This window comes from Dysidea avara, chromosome 8 (genome assembly GCF_963678975.1).
Source record: "Dysidea avara chromosome 8, odDysAvar1.4, whole genome shotgun sequence".
Lineage (NCBI taxonomy): Eukaryota > Metazoa > Porifera > Demospongiae > Dictyoceratida > Dysideidae > Dysidea > Dysidea avara.
Genome location: NC_089279.1, coordinates 30,734,118 through 30,757,866, shown reverse-complemented (window position 1 = coordinate 30,757,866; position 23,749 = coordinate 30,734,118). Strand labels below are relative to the sequence as shown.

The following is a 23,749-nucleotide window of genomic DNA, read 5'->3' as shown; positions in this document are numbered from 1 at the left end:
ACACACACACACACACACACACACACACACACACACACACACACACACACACACACACACACACACACACACACACACACACACACACACACACACACACACACACACACACACACACACACACACACACACACACACACACACACACACACACACACACACACACACACACACACACACACACACACACACACACACACACACACACACACACACACACACACACACACCACAGAGGCTCCTTGAGCCTTCTTCACCTGTAACAAATACTAAATACTAATACACACCCACACAGAGAGAGGCACATATCAACTGAGTTTACTGCTGATTAATTGGGTATCACTTCTCTGTGAATGCAGCTAAATACTTGTGGGTTAGCTAGCTACTCTCTTTCTAACAACTTCAATCTCGCACAAACCCGGCCTTCTCGTATCTGTTAATTTTTTCTTCTAATTAGGAAAAATCGCGAACCTATCGCCAACAGGACACATAGTCATAGGATTCCATCTACATCTTCCCACCAGATCAGGATAGTTCAAGTATACTAATTCCGTATTATGTTAAAAGAGGATCACGTGATCCGAGCCGGACGAATAGCGTGGTGAAATTGGCGTCCGGAACCGGACGAATAGCCACTACGTAGAATATTTTAAAGGAGGTCATATATTTGTCACTTTTCCTTATAAAGACTGGGTGGTTAGCTGAATACAACGGGTAACGGCAAGGTTAATATAGACAGGGCCTTCAGCTATGGGTAACGGCAAGGTTAATATTGACAGGGGCCCTGACCTTGCCGTTACCCGTTGCATTCAGCTAACCACCCAGTCTTTATACGGAAAAGTGACAAATATATGGACCCCCTCTGAAATATTCTATCCCCCCCCCCCACTACAAATAGTTTTATTAACACCATTTGCACGCATTCAAAGGGGATCCAGATATTTCAGCTAAAATAATCGATCCTCACCCTTACTTGTTACATTCAGCTGATCACCCCAGTCTCTATATACGGAAAAGTGTCAAGCATAATGAAAACATATCTGTGGGACCACTTCCTGACTAACTTTGATGAAAACAATAACTGCACTCTACATTACTTGTGTCCATGCTCCAGAAGTCACCAAACTAAACCTCCAACTACCAATTTTAATCACTTATAATCTTAACTACACTGTTAAAAATAAAGAGTAACCACCACTCTGAAGAGTTCCCAGTGTAGGGAGAATTTAATGCCCCATGGAGAGTAACCAACACTCTGAAGAGAATAACCATTACTCTGAAGAGTAAGTGACACAACCTTCAGAGCATGTGTTACTCCCCAGTTACTCCTTTAGAGTAACGGTTACTCCTTTAGAGTAACGGTTACTCTCCAGGGGTGTTAAATCCTCCCTACACTGGGAACTCCTTAAGAGTTGTGGTTACTCTTCATTTTAACAGTGTATGTAACTATGTATTTACTTAAGTAGTTAGTATTAATTGTACATATTTTATGGCTGTTGGTTGCTACCAACAGACCTTTGGTGTTTTTTTCCTTACACCATAAATAATGGCGGATCCAGGATGGGGCATTTGGGGCAAATGCCTCCCCCCCCTTCAAGAAATTGCATACAAGATCGATATACTCTAATAGAGCAATCCATTACTCTAATAAAGCAGTCACAATGTTCATGAGGCAGTGTAGCTTACCTATGAAGCTATAAATAGGATTTTATTTTACATATAACAGACGTGATATATTTGGTAAAGGATAACTAGCTATTATTGTTGTGATCTTTTTTTGTTTTTGTTTTTTTGGTCTTCAACTGTTTTTCAGCAAGGTGCCCCCCCTCTTTCCAAACTCTGGATCCGCCCCTGATAAAGCCTAAATAAATAAAATAATATCATATCAAGTGTGTCACTATACTTCCGGCATGCATGCAGGCTAGTGTTTGCCACAGGGTAGAGGCTCAGCTGCAGGGAAGCAGGGGAATGAATATATTTATTTTAAAGTGAGTTTATTCTCCTACAGCTGGTATATATATATATATATATATATATATATATAGCTATATATTAATTTCTTTTTGGAAAAGAGGTAGGGTATTATTATTATTATTGCCGGTTACTAGTTTATAATTTAGTCACAATAATGACACAGTGTAAAAAATTAGTAGTGAAATTCACTACTAATTTCTGCCACAATACTCGCTATTTTTGTGTAGTGATATTCGCTACTTTTGTAGTGACCTTCACTAGTTAGTTTTCACTGTGCAAGGTGAATACAAAAGCTGTGAGGTTATAGGCCTATAGAAGCAACACCTATACATGCACAAAACATAGTTAAGTAGCAATAAGAAACTATACAATTACACAGAAACAAAACTAAATAGTTGCAAATACAGCTGAGATTTAAATATAATATTATTACTGTTATTAATAAGCAAATTAAGAAAAAGGTACCTGTACGTATATACAATTCCAAAAGAAAACACTAGCTATTTACAAAAACAATTAAGCAATACCTGCTTACAACAGATGCGATCTTGTAGGGGCAAAAGACAGAGTATAAATTAATACTCTTCAAAATCTCAGCAATGATGCATGGTGATCTAAAATGTCATAGACATAATATTATGCAGATAAAGAATTTGTGATGAGATATGATGGAAGGTCAATGTAAGTCAAAGTAACATTAAGATGAGGGCTGCTGGACAGTAGGAGGTGATCGTTTATTAGAGATACACAAAAGTTCACTTTTGTGGGTTCAAGCTCATTTTCCAGAACCTACACCATTCAGATACACAGTTTAATCTTGTTGTAATGTACACAGTTCTTGTGTGTTGTTAGCTACCTTTCTGTGCAGGATGACAACATTAGTGAATGTCTTAATATTAGTTGACTTCATTACAGAGGGAAGGTCATTGATAAATAGCTAGAATGAACAAAAGAGGACATCTTTGAGGAACACAACTCCATAACTCCAGTCAGAATAATGACCATTGATGACAACTTTGATGACAACTCTTTGTCTGCGGGTAATGAGGAATGAACGGAACCACTGTAACTACTGTAAAACTTCCAGTTTCAACAACAGTCTTTCATGGGGAATTCGAACATGCAGAATAAAATGCTTTCACATAGTCGATGAAAACACTATGAGAGCTTAGACGATTGTCAAGTGTTTTAACCTAGTCATGTGTACTTTGTAGCTAGTAGAAAAGAAGTGATGGACTAATTAACAAACTGGGAGGGTGGGTGTAAATGATATCAAATATGTTGTTTATAAATCACTCACCCACTCTTGTCAAATAATATCCTTTTGGTTGCCCTAATACACCCAGTACCAACCAACTAATTATTAATCCCTTGGGCCCCATATTACTCATATTTGCATTATTGCATGCTGCTAATAACACTTTTGTTCTATCTTTATAGCACACTCTAAATAATACTATTTCAAATAAACTAGCTATCCTTGCAGCACAACCTTACCTTTAAAAGAGGATTAAATAGTTAAAGTGAAATTCCCGGCCTATACAGTCAATGAAGGGGTAAACAAAACATTTCAAAAGAAATTAGCTATTTTTTCTCCACACTCCACAGCACATATAAGAGATGAAATCATCATTGGTAATGATGCCATCATTGATGCTGAATGTGTACAAAAATATTAAATGTCAGGTTGATTGCATGTGACCAAACAAGACTGTAACATATGTATAAATGACCTGTGTGGACATTGTGTGGTTACAATAGCAAGATTTAACTACATTAGTAAAATACAGTTATTATAATAAGTATGTTTGGCTGAGTCCACCCACTCCTTGCATGCTGGGTTGAACTAAGAAAATTCTTTCTGAAGATGAAATCTATTACATACAAGGCAGCATTATTCGACATCTTCCTGACAAATTGCGTGGAAGATGCCGTTAATTCAACAGATTGTACACAGAGACTCATTTACTGGTAGTGGCTAAGTACTGTAATTTCAATTGTACATGTCTCATAGTAACTTAATATAACTACTTTTAAATCTCTGCAGCAATTGAAGGTACTCTACTTTAAGTTTGGATTGTTTCTGGAAAGGGCTGATTTTATATGATGTTCATGTACAAAGTCCAGAGCTAGGGCAAGTCAATTCTAAAATCACATTTTCATAGTAGTGAACTAAATAATATCTGGGTGATAGCATGTTGTTAGTATATATGGATATTGGAATTGCTGCTTATAGTCTAATTTATAAGGTGCTTCAGTATAGCTAGCTCAGTATATAGTTTTGTAGGTCTGCATAATACTAAAAATTAACATGCAGCACCTTATTGTGATGGTAAGTGTGACTTTAAGAGATGGGGGACGATCATTTAAAACATTTGCTGTAGTAAGGCAGGTGGAATTACACAATACGTAGCTACTTTACATCACATTGCAAGGATCAATGTTGAAAACTGACAGCAAGTGTCAGCAGAGGAAGCCCATAAGAGAAAATAATAGTATATAGGCATACAGTAGCTAGTTAGACACTTTACACTTGTCACTAAGTTTCCAGAAACTGGGGTGGTTAGCTGAATGCAACAGGTAAGGGCAAAGATAATATAGACTGGGGGAGGGGGATCGATTATTTCAGCTGAAATATCTGGACCCCCCTTTGAATGTGTGCAAATGGCGTTAATGATAAATTTCGTAGGGGGATAAAATATTTCAGAGGGGTCCAAATATTTCAAGTAAAAGTGGACCGGGGGTCCACTTTTTGGGGGGGTCCAAATATATCGTTACAGGACAATCAACGCTCACCTACGTATATAGACCTTATTCATTTAGAACAGCAAGCACCCTCTGATGTCACGCGAAGCCATACAAGGGTTCACATTTACCATGACGATAGTGTTTCGGACGCCATTTTGAGTTCTAAAACTGGGTGAGCACGACCGTTGCTATCATGTTGCCATAGTTATGGTACTGCAAATGGCGAATTTGGCGGAGAATTGTGATGTTACTATTATTATTATTATTATTATTATTATTACTAGGACCGGGTCACACATAACCAAGTAAATTTGTTAACGTGTAAAACAATTTGTATTTGCTTTGTCTAACTGTGATGTATAATAAGTATTGTAGGACCTCCACTATCTGAACATCTGTTTCAATTCAATCTTAAAAGTGTTCAGTTAAGTGCATTTGTTCAAATAAATGAAGCCCATTTGTTTATAATAGAGTTACGTTCAACTACTCTAATAGAACATACACTTACTATAATACAATGTTCATGTAATAACAAAATACTCTAATAGGTCACACATACCCTAGTACAGTGGTCCCTTTAATGTTCAGCTATCGATACACAAATGCTCTATTATTCAAACTAAAGTGACAGTTCTATTAGATTATTTTGTTTAAGTGTGTATGTTCTATTAGAGCATTTGAATGGAATTCTGATAAATCAATGGGTTTTAACTTTCCAGTTTAAATGATAACAAGGGGAAAGCCATGTGCACAGTATACATACACAAAATACATGGTAATATTATAAAGCTGATGTCACCAGTACCAACCAATACAAAGACATGAAAGCTCAGTACAACTTCCTAACAATGTTAAAGTATGCTATCAAAATTATAGGGCAACAGATGGACCAGCCAACACAGAGAAGAACTATCATAGAATGATTAAGAGTTATCCATCACTTAATTTCATTGTACGTGTGCACAACAGTCACACATTGTAAGCTAATAATACAATAAAATGGATATTATACCAATTTATTAAACAGTGGATCCTCAATAATCTGAACAGCTCTGTTCTCAATGTAGTGAAATTGTTCAGAATAATGGCTATATACAGAACCCTATTCAAATACTCTAATAGAACAAACACTTGTTCACAAAATACCCTAATAGAACAGTCATTTCTACTGTTGGGATTAGCAAGTGTTCATATTATTGGAGTTTGGATTAGCAAGGATCTATACTGTTCGCATACATTATAAGCTATATGCCAATGGTTTATATGACAGAATCTTAGTATGCACACTACTAACATGGCTACCCACTCCCAAAATGACTAGCTCATTACATTTATATTAGCACTGCTATTGTAGTCATCAGTATTCTGATTTAATTATAAAGTGCTTGGTTTAATTGCTACAGTTGCTATAAGCCATGTATATACACACAAATTTCATTCTACGAGGTGTACAGAAGTGTACCTACAATAGATTTGTCTTAACCAGTAGTCACTCATCCAAACTGCTGCAAGGTATGGTGAAAGTGATCTTTAAATAAGATGCTCAAAGCTATACTATTATTCTCTGACATGTGTGTCTATATGCACCAAATGGATAGTACTGATATGTCTAGGGAAGCTGTATACATAAAACACGAACAAGTCTTATCTATAAGAACAACTGCTCATATCAGTGATTCTATGCACTAACTAGCAAATTCGCTCTAATTATAAGACTCTGCTTGTGCTCATTTATCAATTAGAGTATTACAGTCTGCATGAATCTTATGTTTGATGCTGTCTGTAAGCTTACATGGAGCCAAGCCCACTAGCGAGAGTTCATAATATAAAAAGAGAGGAGAGTGTCCTACTTCGGTATAGCCTGTACAAATGCATATCTCCAAGTTATGATGCGATACCTATAGTCACTTGCAATGTGTTAGTTGGTCAGGTCTCTACTCAGTAGTAAGTTTCAATGACCCTTGTAGATTGGCTTCAATAAACAGTCCACTGATGACATTGTCAACACTCCTTAACACTGTATATGTAACTTGACATGACATCCTAAAGAAATCAAAGGTTTACTGTATTACTTAGATACATGATCATGATAAGTAGTTGTGGCTCACAAAAAAACTAGGTTGTGGCAGGACTAGGTTAAAACACTTCAACGTGAACTAATTGATCCATTGCACACGTGATCCAATCCAGGTCAGACTCAGATATTTGATCACGCATCGGATGATCTAACCCTGTGAAAGCTATCAGTGGACAGCCTACTGTGACTGAGCACTAAATTTACAAGGCAGACATTTCAGCACAAGAAACGTTCAAGATACAAATTCATCCTTCTGTCAGCCTACAACATGTGCAACAGTGTAGTGCCAATTTATCAGTAAATTTAATAAAAATTAAATAGTGCGTATGTCGCCAAATTAAAATTTTGCCAACTACAAATTTCCTAAATTTTATTTTGTTGTTACACGACATTTACACATGCTTTGAGGTTATGCTATGACATTATCACTTGTCAGCAGAAGTTTACCAAGTGAGTGGGCAAAAGACAATACCAGTTATAATCAGTTTTTCCATACCAGTTTACAACACTACTATACAGATAACAAGCGTCAACCCTGCACAGTGTACATACATAATAATATTATATGGTCAACTTATATAAAGCTAATGTCCCCATTACCATGTGTGACACTGAATAGGACCATCATCAACCCCATCTACTTTATTCTCAGTACAACTTTGTAACAATGCTACAGTATGCTATAAAAATTATAGAATTACAGATGGACCAGCCAACACAACACAGAAGCAGCAATATTAAAGAAAGATTGAGAGTTATCCATTACTTGATTTCACTGAATGTATATACAATAGTCACATATGTGACCATCTCAGCGAAAACCCATCTAGTTCGCACAACCTCTAAATATCCTTTTAATTTCTCAGCATTATCTGCATTGTCCAAGGAATGATTCACCAAAGTTTCAGCTTTCTGTGGTGAGTAGTTTTGGAATTACAGTGCTAGAAAGTAGGAAGAACAAGGAAATCGATTTGTACAGTGACTACTAAAAATAAACTACAGGCGCTTGCATTCATAGCCATAACTTCCGTTTGGATTAGTCTACAAAGTTGAAATTTGGCTTACAATGTTCATCATGGATTGGCAGATCAACCAAGATATAGTTTTAGCCTTGCATTCATTTTTGTGTAGGCATATGAAGGCGGCTTTGTTGAAGAATAGCAATAATTTTGTTTGTGTCTACCGCTTCGTAAACAAACTCACGTGACACGCAAACCATTGGGGCTACAGAAATGAAACAAAGGTTTTTGAACTCTCCATGAGTAAGATGGTGTATAGTTTATCGATTTAAATTTTCCTTCTTCGTGTACTGGCCCGATAAAAACTTGCATATTTTTCTTGTAGCATGCATAATGTAACGAAAAATATTTTTTTAAGTTTCAATTTTCTCAATGCACATGCTTGTGTAAACTAGACAGGTTTTCGCTGAGACAGTCACATATTGTAAGTTATCATACATACGCACTGTACAGTCATACATTACAAGCTATATGCAACAAGAGACATTTAACCAGAACATAACTATATTAGTATCCTATAGCATACTGTATGTATGCGATATATAGACCAGTGTTACGTGAGTAGTTAGTAACAAGTTTATAGTTGTTTGCAAGTGAATCTTTGGGATAGTTTCGAGACGTGAACAGGCAGCACTGTTATAAGACAGAATCTTAGTACATACTCCACTAACACTGCTACCATCCACAAATTGAATAGCTTACATTTGCACTGCTATTGTAATCATTATTACTCAGTGTTAACAGTATTACAGTGCTTGGTTTGATTGCTATAAATAACTATAAGCCATGTTATGTACAATAGTTGCACATCCAGTGCTGCAAAGGTATGGTAAAAGCAAATGTTCAAAGCATATTATTTATCTTATGACACATGTGACTGCATCATTAGTGTACAATATGCACAGTACTGACATGTCTACAGAACATGAAACACAAACAAGTCTTATGAGAACAACTGCCCTATAATAAACTATTTCTTGGTGCCCCTTACTCAATCCTGAGCACAGTAAACAGAGTCTTTTACCATAGAAATTTTGTTTTGCTACCTTTTAGCTAAACAATGCTTGTACAGTAGCAATAAATAGTAAGTCGCCACTTATGGACTAGTCACTAAATAACAGACCACACAGCGTAGTATCAGTGGACAATAGCACAGACTTGTAAATATGGTCCAATAATAAGACTTGCCTCTACCAAAGATAATAGACACCCCTACATATAGGGTGTCTATTATCTATGCCTCTACTGACTATAGGCTAAAATCTCGTAAGTGTATTCTAATGCTTTTGCGCATTTTAATACTCAAATGGAATACCCTAAAAACTATCTGCAGTAAAGTAATAGTTGGAGTACATTACACAGAACTAACCTCCAAGTAAGAAAACATCGTTGTTTCCACCAATAATAGTTCTTTCCCTCATAGGAGACAAGGTCCTGGTTTAACGCGCAGGCGGCGCAGCGCATTTAAATTGGTTGCTATGAGCTACAAACCGGCCTTACTAGTTACTGGGGCACGCTAACAAGTTTTACGGGTGGTAACTAACGAGTTACTGGTAGAAGAAAGGCACTATTTAGAAAAGTGTCCTGCTTAACGAAGGCACCGGAGAAAAAACGCTCACTTCAATTTGACGTTCGGGTTTCGTCTAACTCAATTCCGGTGAGTGTTCTTGTGTGCACTACGCAGTTTCGTCTGGACATTAATTAATTAATTAATTAATTATTTATGACGTCACGTTCTTATTATTATTATTACTTGGTTATGTAATTATTTGTTAATTGGTACAAGGAAGACAAAGTCTTATAAAAACCAATCTCAATACATCTAAATAAAATCAAACCGGCGGTCATATAAAAATACATCTACTTTAGTCTTAAAGATCAGTACATTAGGTGCAGATACAATTTCGTGGGGTAAGGTGTTCCAATCATTGACGATTCTCTGTGAAAAACTATGACCTCTAATAGCAGTGTTAAAGCGATTTTTGTAAAGTTTGAGTCCATTTGATCGGGTGGGGTTGGTATTAACAGTAAAAAAATAGTCTTTGTCCACAGATACTAAATTGTTCAGGATTTTGTAAGTCATAATCAGATCCATTCTGGTTCGACGGTAAAGTAAGCTGGGTAGATTAAGTTCTTGGAGTCTTTCAGAGTATGTCAAATTATAGAAGGAGGGTATAAGTTTTGTGGCTCTTCTTTGAACTGCTTCTAATTTACGAATGTTTTTCATAAGATGAGAGTTCCAGACAGTTGACGCATAGTCCAAAATTGGGCTAACAAGAGTAACGTATAATAATCTTATTGTGTTGGCATCCCTGGAGGCAAAGGTACGTTTAATAATTCCCAATACCCTGTTAGCTTTCATTACAATTTGATTAACATGAGATGTAAACTTCAAATCTTTATCAAATACTACACCCAGATCTTTTTCCTCCACAACCATGGAGATCATATTTGCTTCATTTTCGGATGAGAAATAATACTCTGTGTTTGATGAATGTCCAATTGTGCTGTAGTGACATTTAGGAAGGTTAAGGAAGGATAGCCATGTGTCACACCATTGCAAAGTGGCATCAATGTCTTCTTGCAGAATGGAGGAATCTTCAGATGAGCAGATGGGGCAATAAAGTTTTGTGTCGTCAGCAAAGATACCCAAATAGCTCTGTATACAGTCAGGTAGGTCGTTGATATATATAATAAATAAGATGGGACCAAGCACACTACCCTGCGGGACACCACTAGTGACAGTAGACCACTCAGAGAGTGCTCCACGAACAACTACTCGTTGCTTCCTGTTTGATAAAAAAGCTTTAATCCAATGAAGTATCGAGCCATTAACACCATATGCTTCTAACTTAGTCAGCAAACGTCTGTGAGGAACCTTATCAAAAGCTTTTTGGAAATCTAGGTACACAACATCAACACTAGTTCCATCATCGATACACCTAGTCCAGTGTTCCATAACAGTCAATAGCTGCGTCTCACAAGATCTCCTGCTACGAAACCCATGTTGCTCATTGCAAAAAAAGTCATTTGCTTGGAAGTAAGACATTATCCTATTTTTAATAATTGACTCAAGCATTCTGCAAAATATTGAAGTAAGGCTGATTGGGCGATAATTGCTAGGAAGATTTGTATCACCTTTCTTATGAATGGCAGTGACTGTTGCTAGTTTCCAGCATGAAGGCAAAGAGGACTCCTGTAACGATTTATTAAATAGGAGATAGAGGGGTAAAATAAGTCCATCTTTGATTTCTTTCAACACACGTGGGTGACAGTTGTCTGGGCCACAAGATTTATTTGGCTTAAGCCGGTTGAGTTCAGTTAATATATCACAGTGTGTGATGGTAATATTGCCTAAGTGGTGGCCCATAGATTTATCTGGTAAAGATGGCAGATCTGCTTCTGGCTCAATAGTAAATACACTAGAGAAAAAATCATTTAAACATTGAGCTGTTTCACGATCAGAACAGGTGAATGATCCATCCCCTTTCCTTAAGGACATGATATCACAGCGCACTTTTGCATTCTCTCTAACATATTTCCAGAACACAGATGGATTTTCTTTGACACTATCAACAAGCTTAAGTTCAAAATTGGATTTAGCCCTTTTAACAGTAGCAGTGGCAATGTTTCTCTTTGTGGTGTAGGAAAGATAATCGACATGATGGTGAGTGGCTTTATAGGTGTTCCATGCTTTATGTTTCTGTTTAATTGCTTTAAGAGTAGAAGAATTTAGCCACTTAGGTTTAGAATTAGATTCAAACGTTTGAGTAGGAACATATTTGTCAATAAGAAATAACAGTTTAGAGTGGAAAAGTAGCCACATTTTCTCAGTATTGAGTCCTTCAAAGAGTACTTCCCAGTTGGTGTTCAATAAATCTCTAGTAATTGATACATAATCTCCACGGTTATATAGGTATTTAGATACACTATGGCATTCCACTGTGCAATAACACAAAAAGACAAACTCTATAACAATATGATCACTTTTTCCAAGTGGCGATAAAGAGGTCATACTAGACACTGTATTTTCATCGTTGGTTAATATAAGGTCCAGCAAGGAAGGCACTTGGTTGCTTCTAAATCTAGTGGGAAATGTGACATGTTGGATAAGATATAGGTCATCCAATAGGCTTAGAAAAGACTCATTGTGAGTATTAGCAGGTGTGACAGTTAGAGATGTCCAGTTTATGTAGGGCATGTTAAAATCACCGACAATAAGTAGATGAGACACACCAGTATCAACAGCTTGTGTTAACAAGGAGCACAAGTGGTCAAAGTTTAGTGAGTCACTGTTACCATGGTTTAGGTACTGCAAATGGTGAACATTGGCGGACAACTCCTTCGCAACGGGTTATAAGCGCTACGAAATTAATTCAGTGAATAAGGTCTATACCCAAGCACAGAACTTTTCTATTGTAGAGTCCCCAGACCCTTCGGATAGGAGCAGGCGTTTGATATCGATAAGCGCCTTGCAGAGAAATCTGTCACCTGGAGTCTTGCTGGATGCATAAACAGGTATCAATTAAAGTGCGTGCATTATAGTGTATTGTCCTCCACTAGACTGTAGGCTGATTTCGTTTCGTTTCCCGTTTCGATTCCGGTTTATCCATCGATTTTGCCACACTTTAGATCACGCGAGCTTACACAATAACACACAAAAGCAGCCAGCATCAAACCATAGATTATCGAGAGAGCAAACCACCGTGTAGCATCAAACATTTGATACCAAAGGGTACACGTGCTAGCCAAGAAACGGATAGACTTTGAAAAATGAAGTATAACCTACAGAAAAGAACCTACACAGAACCTACAGCATGCCCAGGGTTCAGAAACGGATAGACTAGTAGCAATGTTCAACAATTAAATTACTATTGCAAAATCATTGACAATTATGCACCTATCAATGTCAAGCCCCACCCCCGGGATCCCCATACACCTACTGGGGATTTGACATGGGACATTTGACAACGGCAGTTAATACTGAACCAAAAATTATTTTATCAAATCACCTATAGAAACCCCTCTTTCGAGGTGGGGACATACGTAGTGGGGTTTTGACAAGCTTCTTAGCCCCAGTTCTGGGGAATTTGACACTAGACTTTGTTAATTCCCCTGTATTCCCCCAACCTACCTTGGGGGGTGGGGCAATAACAATGATAGGAACATTACTGTCAATGAATTGATAAAATTTTCAAATTAGCCTGTTGTTTATTTATTTATAAAAAAAACTTTACAGTGTAATATCAAGAGTAAATAATGGAAGAGAGAGTATCCAACTGCCATATACTGCATCAAAAATGAGCACATCAAGTAGAGAAGCCATCCTGTAGTGCTTTCAAAGACAGTGTTGAATGAAGTAATAAACACCTGCTAGGTCAGTCTGTTTGAAGTCCTCAGGCATGATTTGAAGTCAAACAGTCTGAGCTAGCAGGTGTTTATTACTTCATTCAACACTTACTTTGACAGCACTACAGGATGGCTTCTCTACTTGATGTGCTCATTTTTGATGCAGTATATGGCAGTTGGATACTCTCTCTTCCATTATTTACTCTTGGTAATATACATGTACATTGGCAGACAAAGTGCATGTTGTACAAAGTGACAGATTGTATGTAGCTATAGATTACACAGATGGAATACTGGCATCCTGTTCCAGTTCCCAATATTGTTGATTGCCGCATCCTTTTTCACAGCTTGGCATGAACTCTTCAAGAATGCATGATCTCAGTTGTAATAATAGTCTCTATAGTTGGAAATGATTAGCTAATAAGTAGCCACATTATTTGCTACAGGGTCATGCCACAGGATGGCGCTCCATGTTGAAATGTCTCTGCTGCCATTAATGACTTTTATGTTGTTTATATATTGTGCACACATTACTGTGCTTATGTTGTTTGTTCTAAACAATGAGGTCATATCGCATAAAAAAATCACCATAAACCTTTTTCATTGAGATCCAAAACAACCAAGCTGTGAAAAGGATGTGGCAATCAACAATTGGGAACTGGAACAAGATGCCAGTATTCCATTAGTGTGATCTATAACTACATACAATTATATTCGACATGCACTTTGTCTGCCAATGTACATGTATGCTACACTGTAAAGTTTTGACAGTTTATAGTAGTGCAATTAATTCTCAGAGCAGGAAGGGATTATCAATACTGTTCCAATCGATTACTTTAACAGTTTTGATAGACTTACATAGCTATTCTCGGACTTACTATTAACCAGCATTTTAATTGTAGACACTACCTTAATGATATAGTTGACAAAGCTTTCAATTTTTAAAATGATGGAGAGTCAGACTGTGAGTGTAAGAGTTGTGTGGTGCTATCATTTATCTACACATGTATGTATGCACATACATACGTACGTACATACGTACGTACATACTTATGTATGTATGTATATATGTGTGTGTGCGTGTGTATGCAACATGTAGTCTATGTATAGGTTATGCATATGTATTTCATTCTGTATAGCATGCAGTTAACTTCACTAGCTCCAGGCAGAGGTATGTAGGATGTATTTGTGACAGTGACATCCTACACCTGTTGAAGAGTATACTCCCATGAATTGCAGTGTTTTTGTACTCCAAAGAAGTGCAATTGGAAGCATTTTTGTAATGCTAAGTAAGTGTTAAACAAACAAAACTTGTTTACGGTTTTTGTTACATTACTGATCACGAACTTGGCATTTATGCATTTTTTACAATATATATATCTGTTGAGAGAGTATAAGTATGGCTTGTTTTAGCTATATACACTGTAAGTGATACATGATCCCTACCATGGACTCCTACACATAAGGTATAATTTCTCAGTAACCTGTATCAAATATTGAATCGCATTTACATTATAGATGTTTCGAGACTTCTTGAACTAAGTTGCTATTTTAAGTCATTCATGTGTGTATTTCATAAGACCATGTATGTACTTGTGTGTACATGTGTGTGTGTGTGTGTGTGCGTGTGTGTGTGTGTGTGTGTGTGTGTGTGTGTGTGTGTGTGTGTGTGTGTGTGTGTGTGTGTGTGTGTGTGTGTGTGTGTGTGTGTGTGTGTGTGTGTGTGTGTACTTCAGGTAGGTTGTTTCTATCATCTATTAACCAGAAAAGGAAGATTCTGCAAATTTACTGAAAAATGGGTCAGTAAATTGGGTCCGAGCAACAATATAAGTGTGTCCGAATTCATCCTGCATAGCAGTCTTAATTACTGGTACGTGCACCTTTCCATGAAAGCCTGCATTGCAGAGAGTTGGCTTTGTGGAAATTCTTTTGAATGCATATGAAATCCAGGACCAGGTTAACTTTATCCCCAGGGAACTTGCATTTAGGTTGGTATGGGAGCATAAGGTTGTGATGCCAAAATTCAGTATAATTATAATGAAGTGTCTGTGCTATACTTTCACCAATTTCCTACCCTTATTCTTGCTTGTCAGTTATATATATGTTCAGTTTATAACTATTTGTTTGACAAAAAAATTGCTACCACTGGACCTGTCTTCTCCCTTGTAGTTATTGTATTGATAAGTGTCTACTAAACATACTCAGTTGCTATAAGGTACATAGCTGATCAATATAAACCTACAATGTGTACGTTTTATTATGTGCAGTGATGTGACAACAGCAGTATGCCAAAGTGCACAACTCTTTAGTCTCATCACAAAGGCTGATCGTATTTCAAATTATATAATTCTGTACAAAATTTATGACTGTGCACATGTCTAGTAGTTTTAATTTCATATCACAAACGAAATTTGGTGGCACTATTGGTGCAAGACAGCAGTATATAATAATGCATTCAAGCTGCCATTAATCACACTAATAAAGTACGGCAAAAGTGCATGTATATTATTGCAATGTGACCACATTTGCGAAAAGGGATCTTTCACACACATCCAATTTATGACTCGCAACTTCATTCAACTTGTCAGTATATAGTGAGCACCAATATGCACAGCTTAGTGGATGCAAACTTTCAGCTTAACATATATTTCTTGAATGCTAAGTAATGGACTTATGGTCTTTGAAGTTCATAGAAATGTATGTGTGTGGAAGACTCCTTTTCGCAATCTGCTCACATCATATTAGACTTGGATTGAAGTACCCACTAAACTGCAAAATGTAGTTCAAAATTTTGATTCATGCATGCCATCTACTCAATTAATGATGGTTTACATCCTTTAGAAATTGAAACTGGAAAATATTCATTACTTAATTATCTCCCACACACTAGCTTGTCTTTGTAACAAGTAATACAAGACAAAATGCATGTGTCCTATTGTTAATGTATAGTGAACAATGTATGCATGTGAGTAGTACATGTATGCATACAGGAAGTTCATCTGCATTGTGGATAAAAATCAATCACACTGCCAGTTTTAAGGATGGAGAAGATGAAGGGCCTATGTAGCTAGCTATGTTAATGAATGAATCAAACTTTTATCCAAGCATTATATAGTGTACAATACTCATGCTGTCTGTGTGATGGTATGACTATATGCATCACATATCAGGGGCGGATCCAGATTTTATAAAAGGGGGGTTCCACTCTGGAATTGCAGCCTAGCTGTAAGTTGAAGACCAAAAAAAGGTAACTACCTGCAGACAATACCTGCCCTACATCTCTCTATCAACTACATCTCCTAAAATATATAACTACATACGTAGCTTGCTATACTGCTCCTCAGAAGAATACTGTGACTGCTCTATTAAAGTATCTCGAATTAGAGGCTCTTTCAAAAGGGGGGTTCCATGGAACCCTTTGAACCTACCCTGGATCCACCTCTGCATATTGTAATTGCACACTATAAATACAGTTTAATTTATTATTACAAGTTTTATTATTTTATTACTATTACTTTTGTTGATTAAAAATACTTACAGTGTCCTTTAACGCTGGAATTGCATCCACTTCAAACTGTTAGCCCTCGGCCGTTTCCAAACCTTTTGAATATGTCTCCACTACTATTAAACTACATGGCATCCCTGAAAAGTATAGACACCGATATCATCTCTTTGTTATCTTTATTATCAAGAGTTCATAGTATGAACTGATTTGATTTTTTGTTTAAACTCATGATGTTCGGCATAACCATTCTTCCATGTCAGAGTACACTGAGACACATACAAATACACAAGTACAAAACTGAAAAACATACAAGACATGACAAATACAAAGCAATACAATTAAATAATACACAAATTAACTATTATTAGTCATATAGTGAGTCTTTGTTAAAGTAACAAATTCTCCATGCTTGCAGGGCACTTCAAATGGTAACTTATTCCACCAGCAAGTGGCACAATGTCAACAATATTGCTGTGTTCTAGCCAGATGATGGTAAGTACTGTTAGCAAAATAGGCCTTACACTGAGTGTTATAGGTGTGAGAGCGGCCAAATGTTGCAGTTGCAGGCACTGGCGACTAAAACAGTGACGATGAAATGCTGCCAAGCTACGGATCTCAATTTCTTCTGATATGTTAGGCCAACCTAGCTGTTCACGTGGTACAGACACATGATCATACTTCTTAAGGGAGAAGACTACCCTCACTTCCCTATTCTGTATACGCTGTAAGCAGCCAACTTGGTGATTAAGAAGAGGGGGTCCCCACACTGGTAGAGCACACATGATGCGTGATGAAATGAGGGACTCCATTAACAACTTAAGAAGGGAAACAGGTAGATGTTTGTGACTGCATCCAATGAGATATAAATAATAAGAGCACTTGTGACACACTTCAGACACCTGAACATTCCACTGAAGACAACAATCAAAAATTATTCCTAAATAGCATTGCTGAGTGACAGCTGTAAGACGTTGGTCATCAATTATAACAGGAGGATATTCTGACTTCTTGCTATAATTGTATCAGACATTAATTGTCATACCATCAATTTACTGTATGCATGTATACAAGTAGCATATGAATATGTTGTGAATCTCTAGTAATATTAACTAGTATGTAATCAGGTTGGTTTTCATTATTTACTAGTCTGCATGCATAATTAATAATTAAACCACACATTGCTAAGCAACTCAGAGATTGTAGTTGGGAATGTATACTCCAGAAAGTAGCACTATACTATTGAAGGTGACCTAACACATCATCACAAATTATATAAGCCTAGCTATATAGGATAATAGGTCTCTCCATTCAATAGAATGTTATTGTATGTATTATGTGTATAGTTTTAGATACTTGTTAAGGACCACGTGATCTGCTCAGTAATGTAATAGTTCAAGCCATACTATATACATTTATACACAGTATGGATCACATCTGAAGACAGCTATATATGGTATAGTATGTTTACGATGAAGGAAAAGTTGACAAATCTGCACTTCATCAGCTGAAAATTCAAGATTGCAATCATATAAATAATATAGATTTAAACGCTCACTGATCATATAGCTATAACTCAGTGGAATGCAAGATTTTGACTTGCTAATCATTTTTCATTCAAATGTCTGACATTTTATGTATGACCCATTAATTTTTTTGCTGGGAAACCACACAATTCACAGTCTGGTGTGGTCCTTCCCCAACTTCTAGGGGAGCTGAACTACACATGCATGTGTGCTCTTCTATTCATCACTTAAATGTTATTTCTCTTGAGAATACACCCACTTGACTGTCTTCTTTAACTGTTTTCTCAGGTGTATTAGTCAAGCACATACTACATAATTATAAGTGTGCCAATTTTATGCAATGGGAATGGACTGTAAGAATTGTGTAAAGCATTCTTGTCATGTATTAGATCACCAAACACTTTACCACCAAAAAAGAACTTAGAGCTATAGTTATGACGAGAAGTGTATATCATTTGTAAGTTACGATTTGCAAGTTTGTGTATATGCATGTATGCTGTAATATGCTGCATATTGTCCAAGCTTGAAAATTGCATAAATATATGTACACATATTTATGTGTAGTGTTCTTTTTATTTGCCAAAATGGTATTCATCACTTATAGGAAAGTGTCTTTACATGAATACTGGTAGTGATGTCTATAGATATACATTGTGGGAAGGACTAATACAGTGTGGGACTACATGCAAGGAAGAAAACACTTACAGGGGTATCCTCTGCTATTATCAGTGAGGTTGACGTAGATAAACCCAATTTGGACATGTGGGTTGTAGCGGGAAGCATACTAAACTTTGCTCCTCCATATAGAGGAGAGATACCTCCTCCATCCAATGTTCCCATACCTCCCAGTAATCTAGATCTGGACTGACTATAGTGTTTACAGTTATATGAAACTTTAGAACCGCAAAAGGGTGGTCACTATACTCTGGTAACAATTACTTGTTTGTGAGAACTATGTAATCATGAGCCATGATTTGATTAATTGAAACCAATTAACCACATACATGCAATGTTGGTTTACAAAGTTTTCTTTTCAAAATACACGTATAGAATTATGGCTACTCTTTGATTTGTGATGTACTAAATATAGCAATCTCCAATACTTGCTAGGAAGTGACACGCACTTTATTATTCTTATATATACAAATAAAAATTGAAATCTTACATTGAATTATGGTATAGCTGTCACTCATAAAAGTATTGTGGTTATTGAGAAGTGTATATATATATGTGCTTTTAAAACTGCACATGACTAATTCCAGTTAAATAGCAATTGCATGGCAGTGACCTCCCCATCTCTTAGGCCTCTCGTGATCAGCATGTTATACCATCAGTGTCTATACCTATGTGCCAGAGCTATGTACAGCTGTATGGCTTAGATCAAGTTTCAATGGACAGAAAAAAATTAAACATACAAATATAGGGTAACTTGATCTGTCTTCAACATAATGTACTCTTTAATAGACCATTATACATGCATAATGATGAAAAGTGAAAAGATTATTTTACTCTGATTCAAAAATATTTTCCACAAAATTACCATAACTTATACTTGTGCATTTGTTGATGTTTATTGCTTTATCCATTGTCTGTCAATATATAAACAATACAAAAACATCTCAATGCAGCCTCACAATAATAATACTATGTATACTCAACACTCACCATACAATAACACCACAGTCATGGAGCCTATGTGTCACACACAGTGTAGGTGGTAGCACTCCCTTTTATTATTGGCTCATGATGGCAGTCCGTGCAGCCTTGATGTATGTGTAGCCAGAGTGTATAGGTATGTAATCACTACTCTTGATAGGAGTTAAAAAAACAGTAATCCAATCCATTTGAACCTTTCTACAAGACATGCATTAACTGAAGTGTTAAATTGCTATCAATGACACTATTCAGTAATTCATTACTATACCCAGTATTTTATGTAAGTTGCTAAGTTACAAAAATGCACTTACAAATTTGTATGTAGCTACTTTCCAATTTTATCTTTTCTACTAAATATGTGCATGCAGCTAGTGTCATCTTGGACCCCATCCTGTAATGAAGTATTGGAACTATTGATATCGGTAGCAAAATATGGTATGAGCCATCTGGGTTCTTCCACCATTAGCACTCACAATATAGCATCACGTAATAAGTCATGCAGTCACCCCACCACTATAAGTATTGTTTCTCAACAACTTTATGACTAATGATTAAGGCTACTAAGTACTATGCCATGACAATGTAGTAAGAGTACATCACATCTAATAAAATTTACTATAGCTAAAAATAAATAAATTAATTATACAATAATGCAAGCTTTAAGAGTATCTAAATTCAAGTGTTTAAGGTTGAGTTTTTGTTAGGAAAGATCTCTATATTAGAATTAACCATTTGCAATTTTGGATGTAAAATTCAGAGAAGGCACAACATAGCTAAATGATTGCAACTTACAGCCTTTAATCAAACTTTTTAATTAGTCACAATTTTTAGTTCCAGCTATTACAGAACTACGTAATTAAGATCATAGTATTGGATATCAAATACCACGAATCTCAAAATTAAGGGGTGTCAGGGATTAACCAACCAGCCCACAATAGTAAGATTGTAATTACATACCTCATTACATCAGAGAAATATGATACATTAATAAATTAGTATAAAAGAGAGCAGCTTGATAGAAGTGAACTATATCTATATACTTCAACACATTCAGGAGTTCTACAAGGAAGAGATCCAGCAGGGAAACATGAAGTTATCAGTTTATCTGGTTGTAGTACCGCAACTGCTTCTTGCTTTTAGCTGTCCAAAAGCTTACTCACTACCCATTTCGGATTTGGACAAAGAGCATCATATAGTGAAGGATGTTCGCAGAGATGCCAATCAAGATCCATCTGCTAATAGTGGTTCTGTGAACTTGGACCAGTCCATTCATGGTTACGTGAATGAAATCTACATGAAGCTAAGTGGACCAACTCCATTACCATTGGATTACCAGATGACTGAAGCCAATACGATACGATCCTATGAGAACAGAGCAGAGGGTAAGTCATCTAATACAAAAAAAAATGCACCAATGAATGTGTATATTGTGTACATGTGCATGTGCATACCAGTTCCCAAAAAAGTAATTGCAATTGTGTATAAGGGAGACATGTTATTGTTGAGTGTTCACATATTGTATAGTCTGCATTTTGCATTCAAATGATGAACTACCTATTCCTTGCAGATGATGGCTGTGGTTATTACAAGTTTGATGTGGACAAAGACAAGATGGATGAAGAGGATGTGATTCATGCTGAACTTCGTCTACTGCAGAAGAACTCAATGGCAGTTGATCAGTATGATATTGACATTTACTACTTGTTGAGTGATGAAGAATTTGAACCATCTTTCAAGCTTAGCTTCAAACAAATCAAGTCCAATCCAGGATGGAAAAGCTTTGACCTCACTTCGTTAGTTGAAAACTGGAAGCAGGGATGGGTAAACCATGGGCTACTAGTTGTTTTGTCTAGTGGAGGACAGCAACTATCTTGCACAGGGACTTTTTCTCAAGGGGAACAAGCTGATATATCAAACACCCAACCACTGCTTGTTGTATTCACATATGATTACAGCTCCAAATTCTTAGAAGGATTGTTGAATTTGGATGAAGAAATCCCAACTAGCCACAAAGAAAACCATGAAGCAAAACGTGAAGAACCCACTGAGAAAGCAAATAAAACTGAAACTAATCCAACGGAAAATGTTATAAAGACAACACATGTATCATGTCATCTTCAAGATCTAGAAGTCAACCACACCATGGTAAGCATCGGTAGTATGCACCTCGTGCTCCCAGAATCATTCAATGCTGGAACGTGTGCAGGACACTGTATAAGACTCCCAGTAAAATCAGTTACCGACCATGCAACCATTGTTTCTCTACACAACTACAGGACTAAGGGTCTGGATGGATCACCCAAGAGATGCTGTGTGCCTGACAGTTATGAGAAGATCAGTATGGTGTTCTACAATGATGAGCTTCATGAGTACATTGTTAAGAAAGATGTCCCAATTAAAGCTGCCACGTGTGGCTGTATTTAATCTTTAAACAAATGATTAAAACTATTTTTGAACTTGACAAAACATTTTATATTCCAAAAATAAATTTTAATTTTCATGAATTTTTTTTATATCATCAGCGAAGTTACAAATAGAATTTTGCACTGTTTATTTTATACATTCATAATTCATTTATTTTAATTTACTAGACTCTGCTATATTAAACTATATTATTTTGATAAACTATATTGCACACCACACATCAACCCATTCAATAAAGATCAGCAAACATAAAATATAAACATTGGTCACATTTACACACATACACTCATTCCAATGACAATGAGCAGCATGTTACATGCACTAAACTTGTCATGCATGAAGTCATGTTTATACACATGTACTAGCCATGCTATACAGGAGGTTTTGATCAGTATTCATTATACATATGTAACTCTATAAACACTGGTATATACATTGTACAGATGCTGTGACTAATAAGGTATTCCACTGCCAGTAATTACTAATATCACATTCAGATGTGTTTATAATCATACCCAATATGACTATCAATTTCAGTTGTAATTCTAGCATAGATCTCAGAAGTCGGAAACTAACTTTACTTCTCCATAATAAAAATATTATAGTTTAGCAAATTTTTGGTCAGATAGTTATAAAAGCATAGCAAACAGCTATAGTAATATATTCACTGATACCAGTGAACTCTCCTGTATAATATATCTAATCAAAAACAGCCAAGCTGTAAAAAAAGGTGCGGCCCCCAAAAAGGCCATGGTGAAAAAAGATGTGAAATCCAAGGTGGCGGCCAAGAAATGGCTGTGATGGTAGGTTAATGGTTACATTTTAATAACAACAATTCAGGTGAATTTGGTGCCAAGGCCAAGCGGCACAAAATTCACCTGAATTGTTGTTATTAAAATGTAACCATTAACCTACCATCACAGCCATTTCTTGGCCGCCACCTTGGATTTCACATCTTTTTTCACCATGGCCTTTTTGGGGGCCGCACCTTTTTTTACAGCTTGGCTGTTTTTGATTAGATATCACTTCTTTTTGTATTTGTATACTGCAAAGCCGGCCTATGGCTGGCTTTGGGGCTTTTTTAACCCATGTGTTTTTTCTTTACTACAGGAAGAAGAACTTAAAGAAGAATTTTAGTACTTCAATTATTTTTTGATTTTATTAGTAATTATACAAATTATATACATATATTTATTACATGCCCATTATTCCCCACAGGATATTTTTTGCAGCTGATCTCTCTACTGGGTGACTTGAAATGTAGCTGAACTATATACAGGATGGTTTCTTTGTAGCTGAACTCTCTACAAGGTAACCTCTTCTAACTGGTCTCTCTACAGGGTATTTTGTTTCTAGCTGAACTCTCTACAGGTGGTTTGTTTGCAGCTAAACTCTCTACATGATGGTGTCTTTGTAGCCGAACTCTCTACATGATGGTTTCTTTGTAGCTGAACTCTCTATAAGGTGACTTCGT

At 36.5% G+C, this 23,749-nt stretch overlaps 1 protein-coding gene across 1 annotated transcript; it reads left to right on the top strand.

The window, feature by feature from the left end:
* The first annotated feature begins 20,511 nt into the window (after positions 1 to 20,511).
* Positions 20,512 to 22,307, top strand: LOC136263562 (bone morphogenetic protein 2-like). The gene is made up of 2 exons (XM_066058175.1): positions 20,512 to 21,233; positions 21,419 to 22,307. The coding sequence occupies exons 1-2, from the start codon at positions 20,939 to 20,941 to the stop codon at positions 22,273 to 22,275; spliced, it is 1,152 nt and encodes a 383-aa protein (XP_065914247.1). The 5' UTR covers positions 20,512 to 20,938; the 3' UTR covers positions 22,276 to 22,307.
* The last annotated feature ends 1,442 nt before the right edge of the window (positions 22,308 to 23,749 follow it).

Coding starts and splice junctions, on each gene's coding strand:
- LOC136263562 (XM_066058175.1), top strand. CDS start 20,939: ATGAAGTTATCAGTTTATCTGGTTGTAGTACCGCAACTGCTTCTTGCT. Junction 21,234..21,418: donor CTATGAGAACAGAGCAGAGG/GTAAGTCATCTA, acceptor TATTCCTTGCAG/ATGATGGCTGTGGTTATTAC.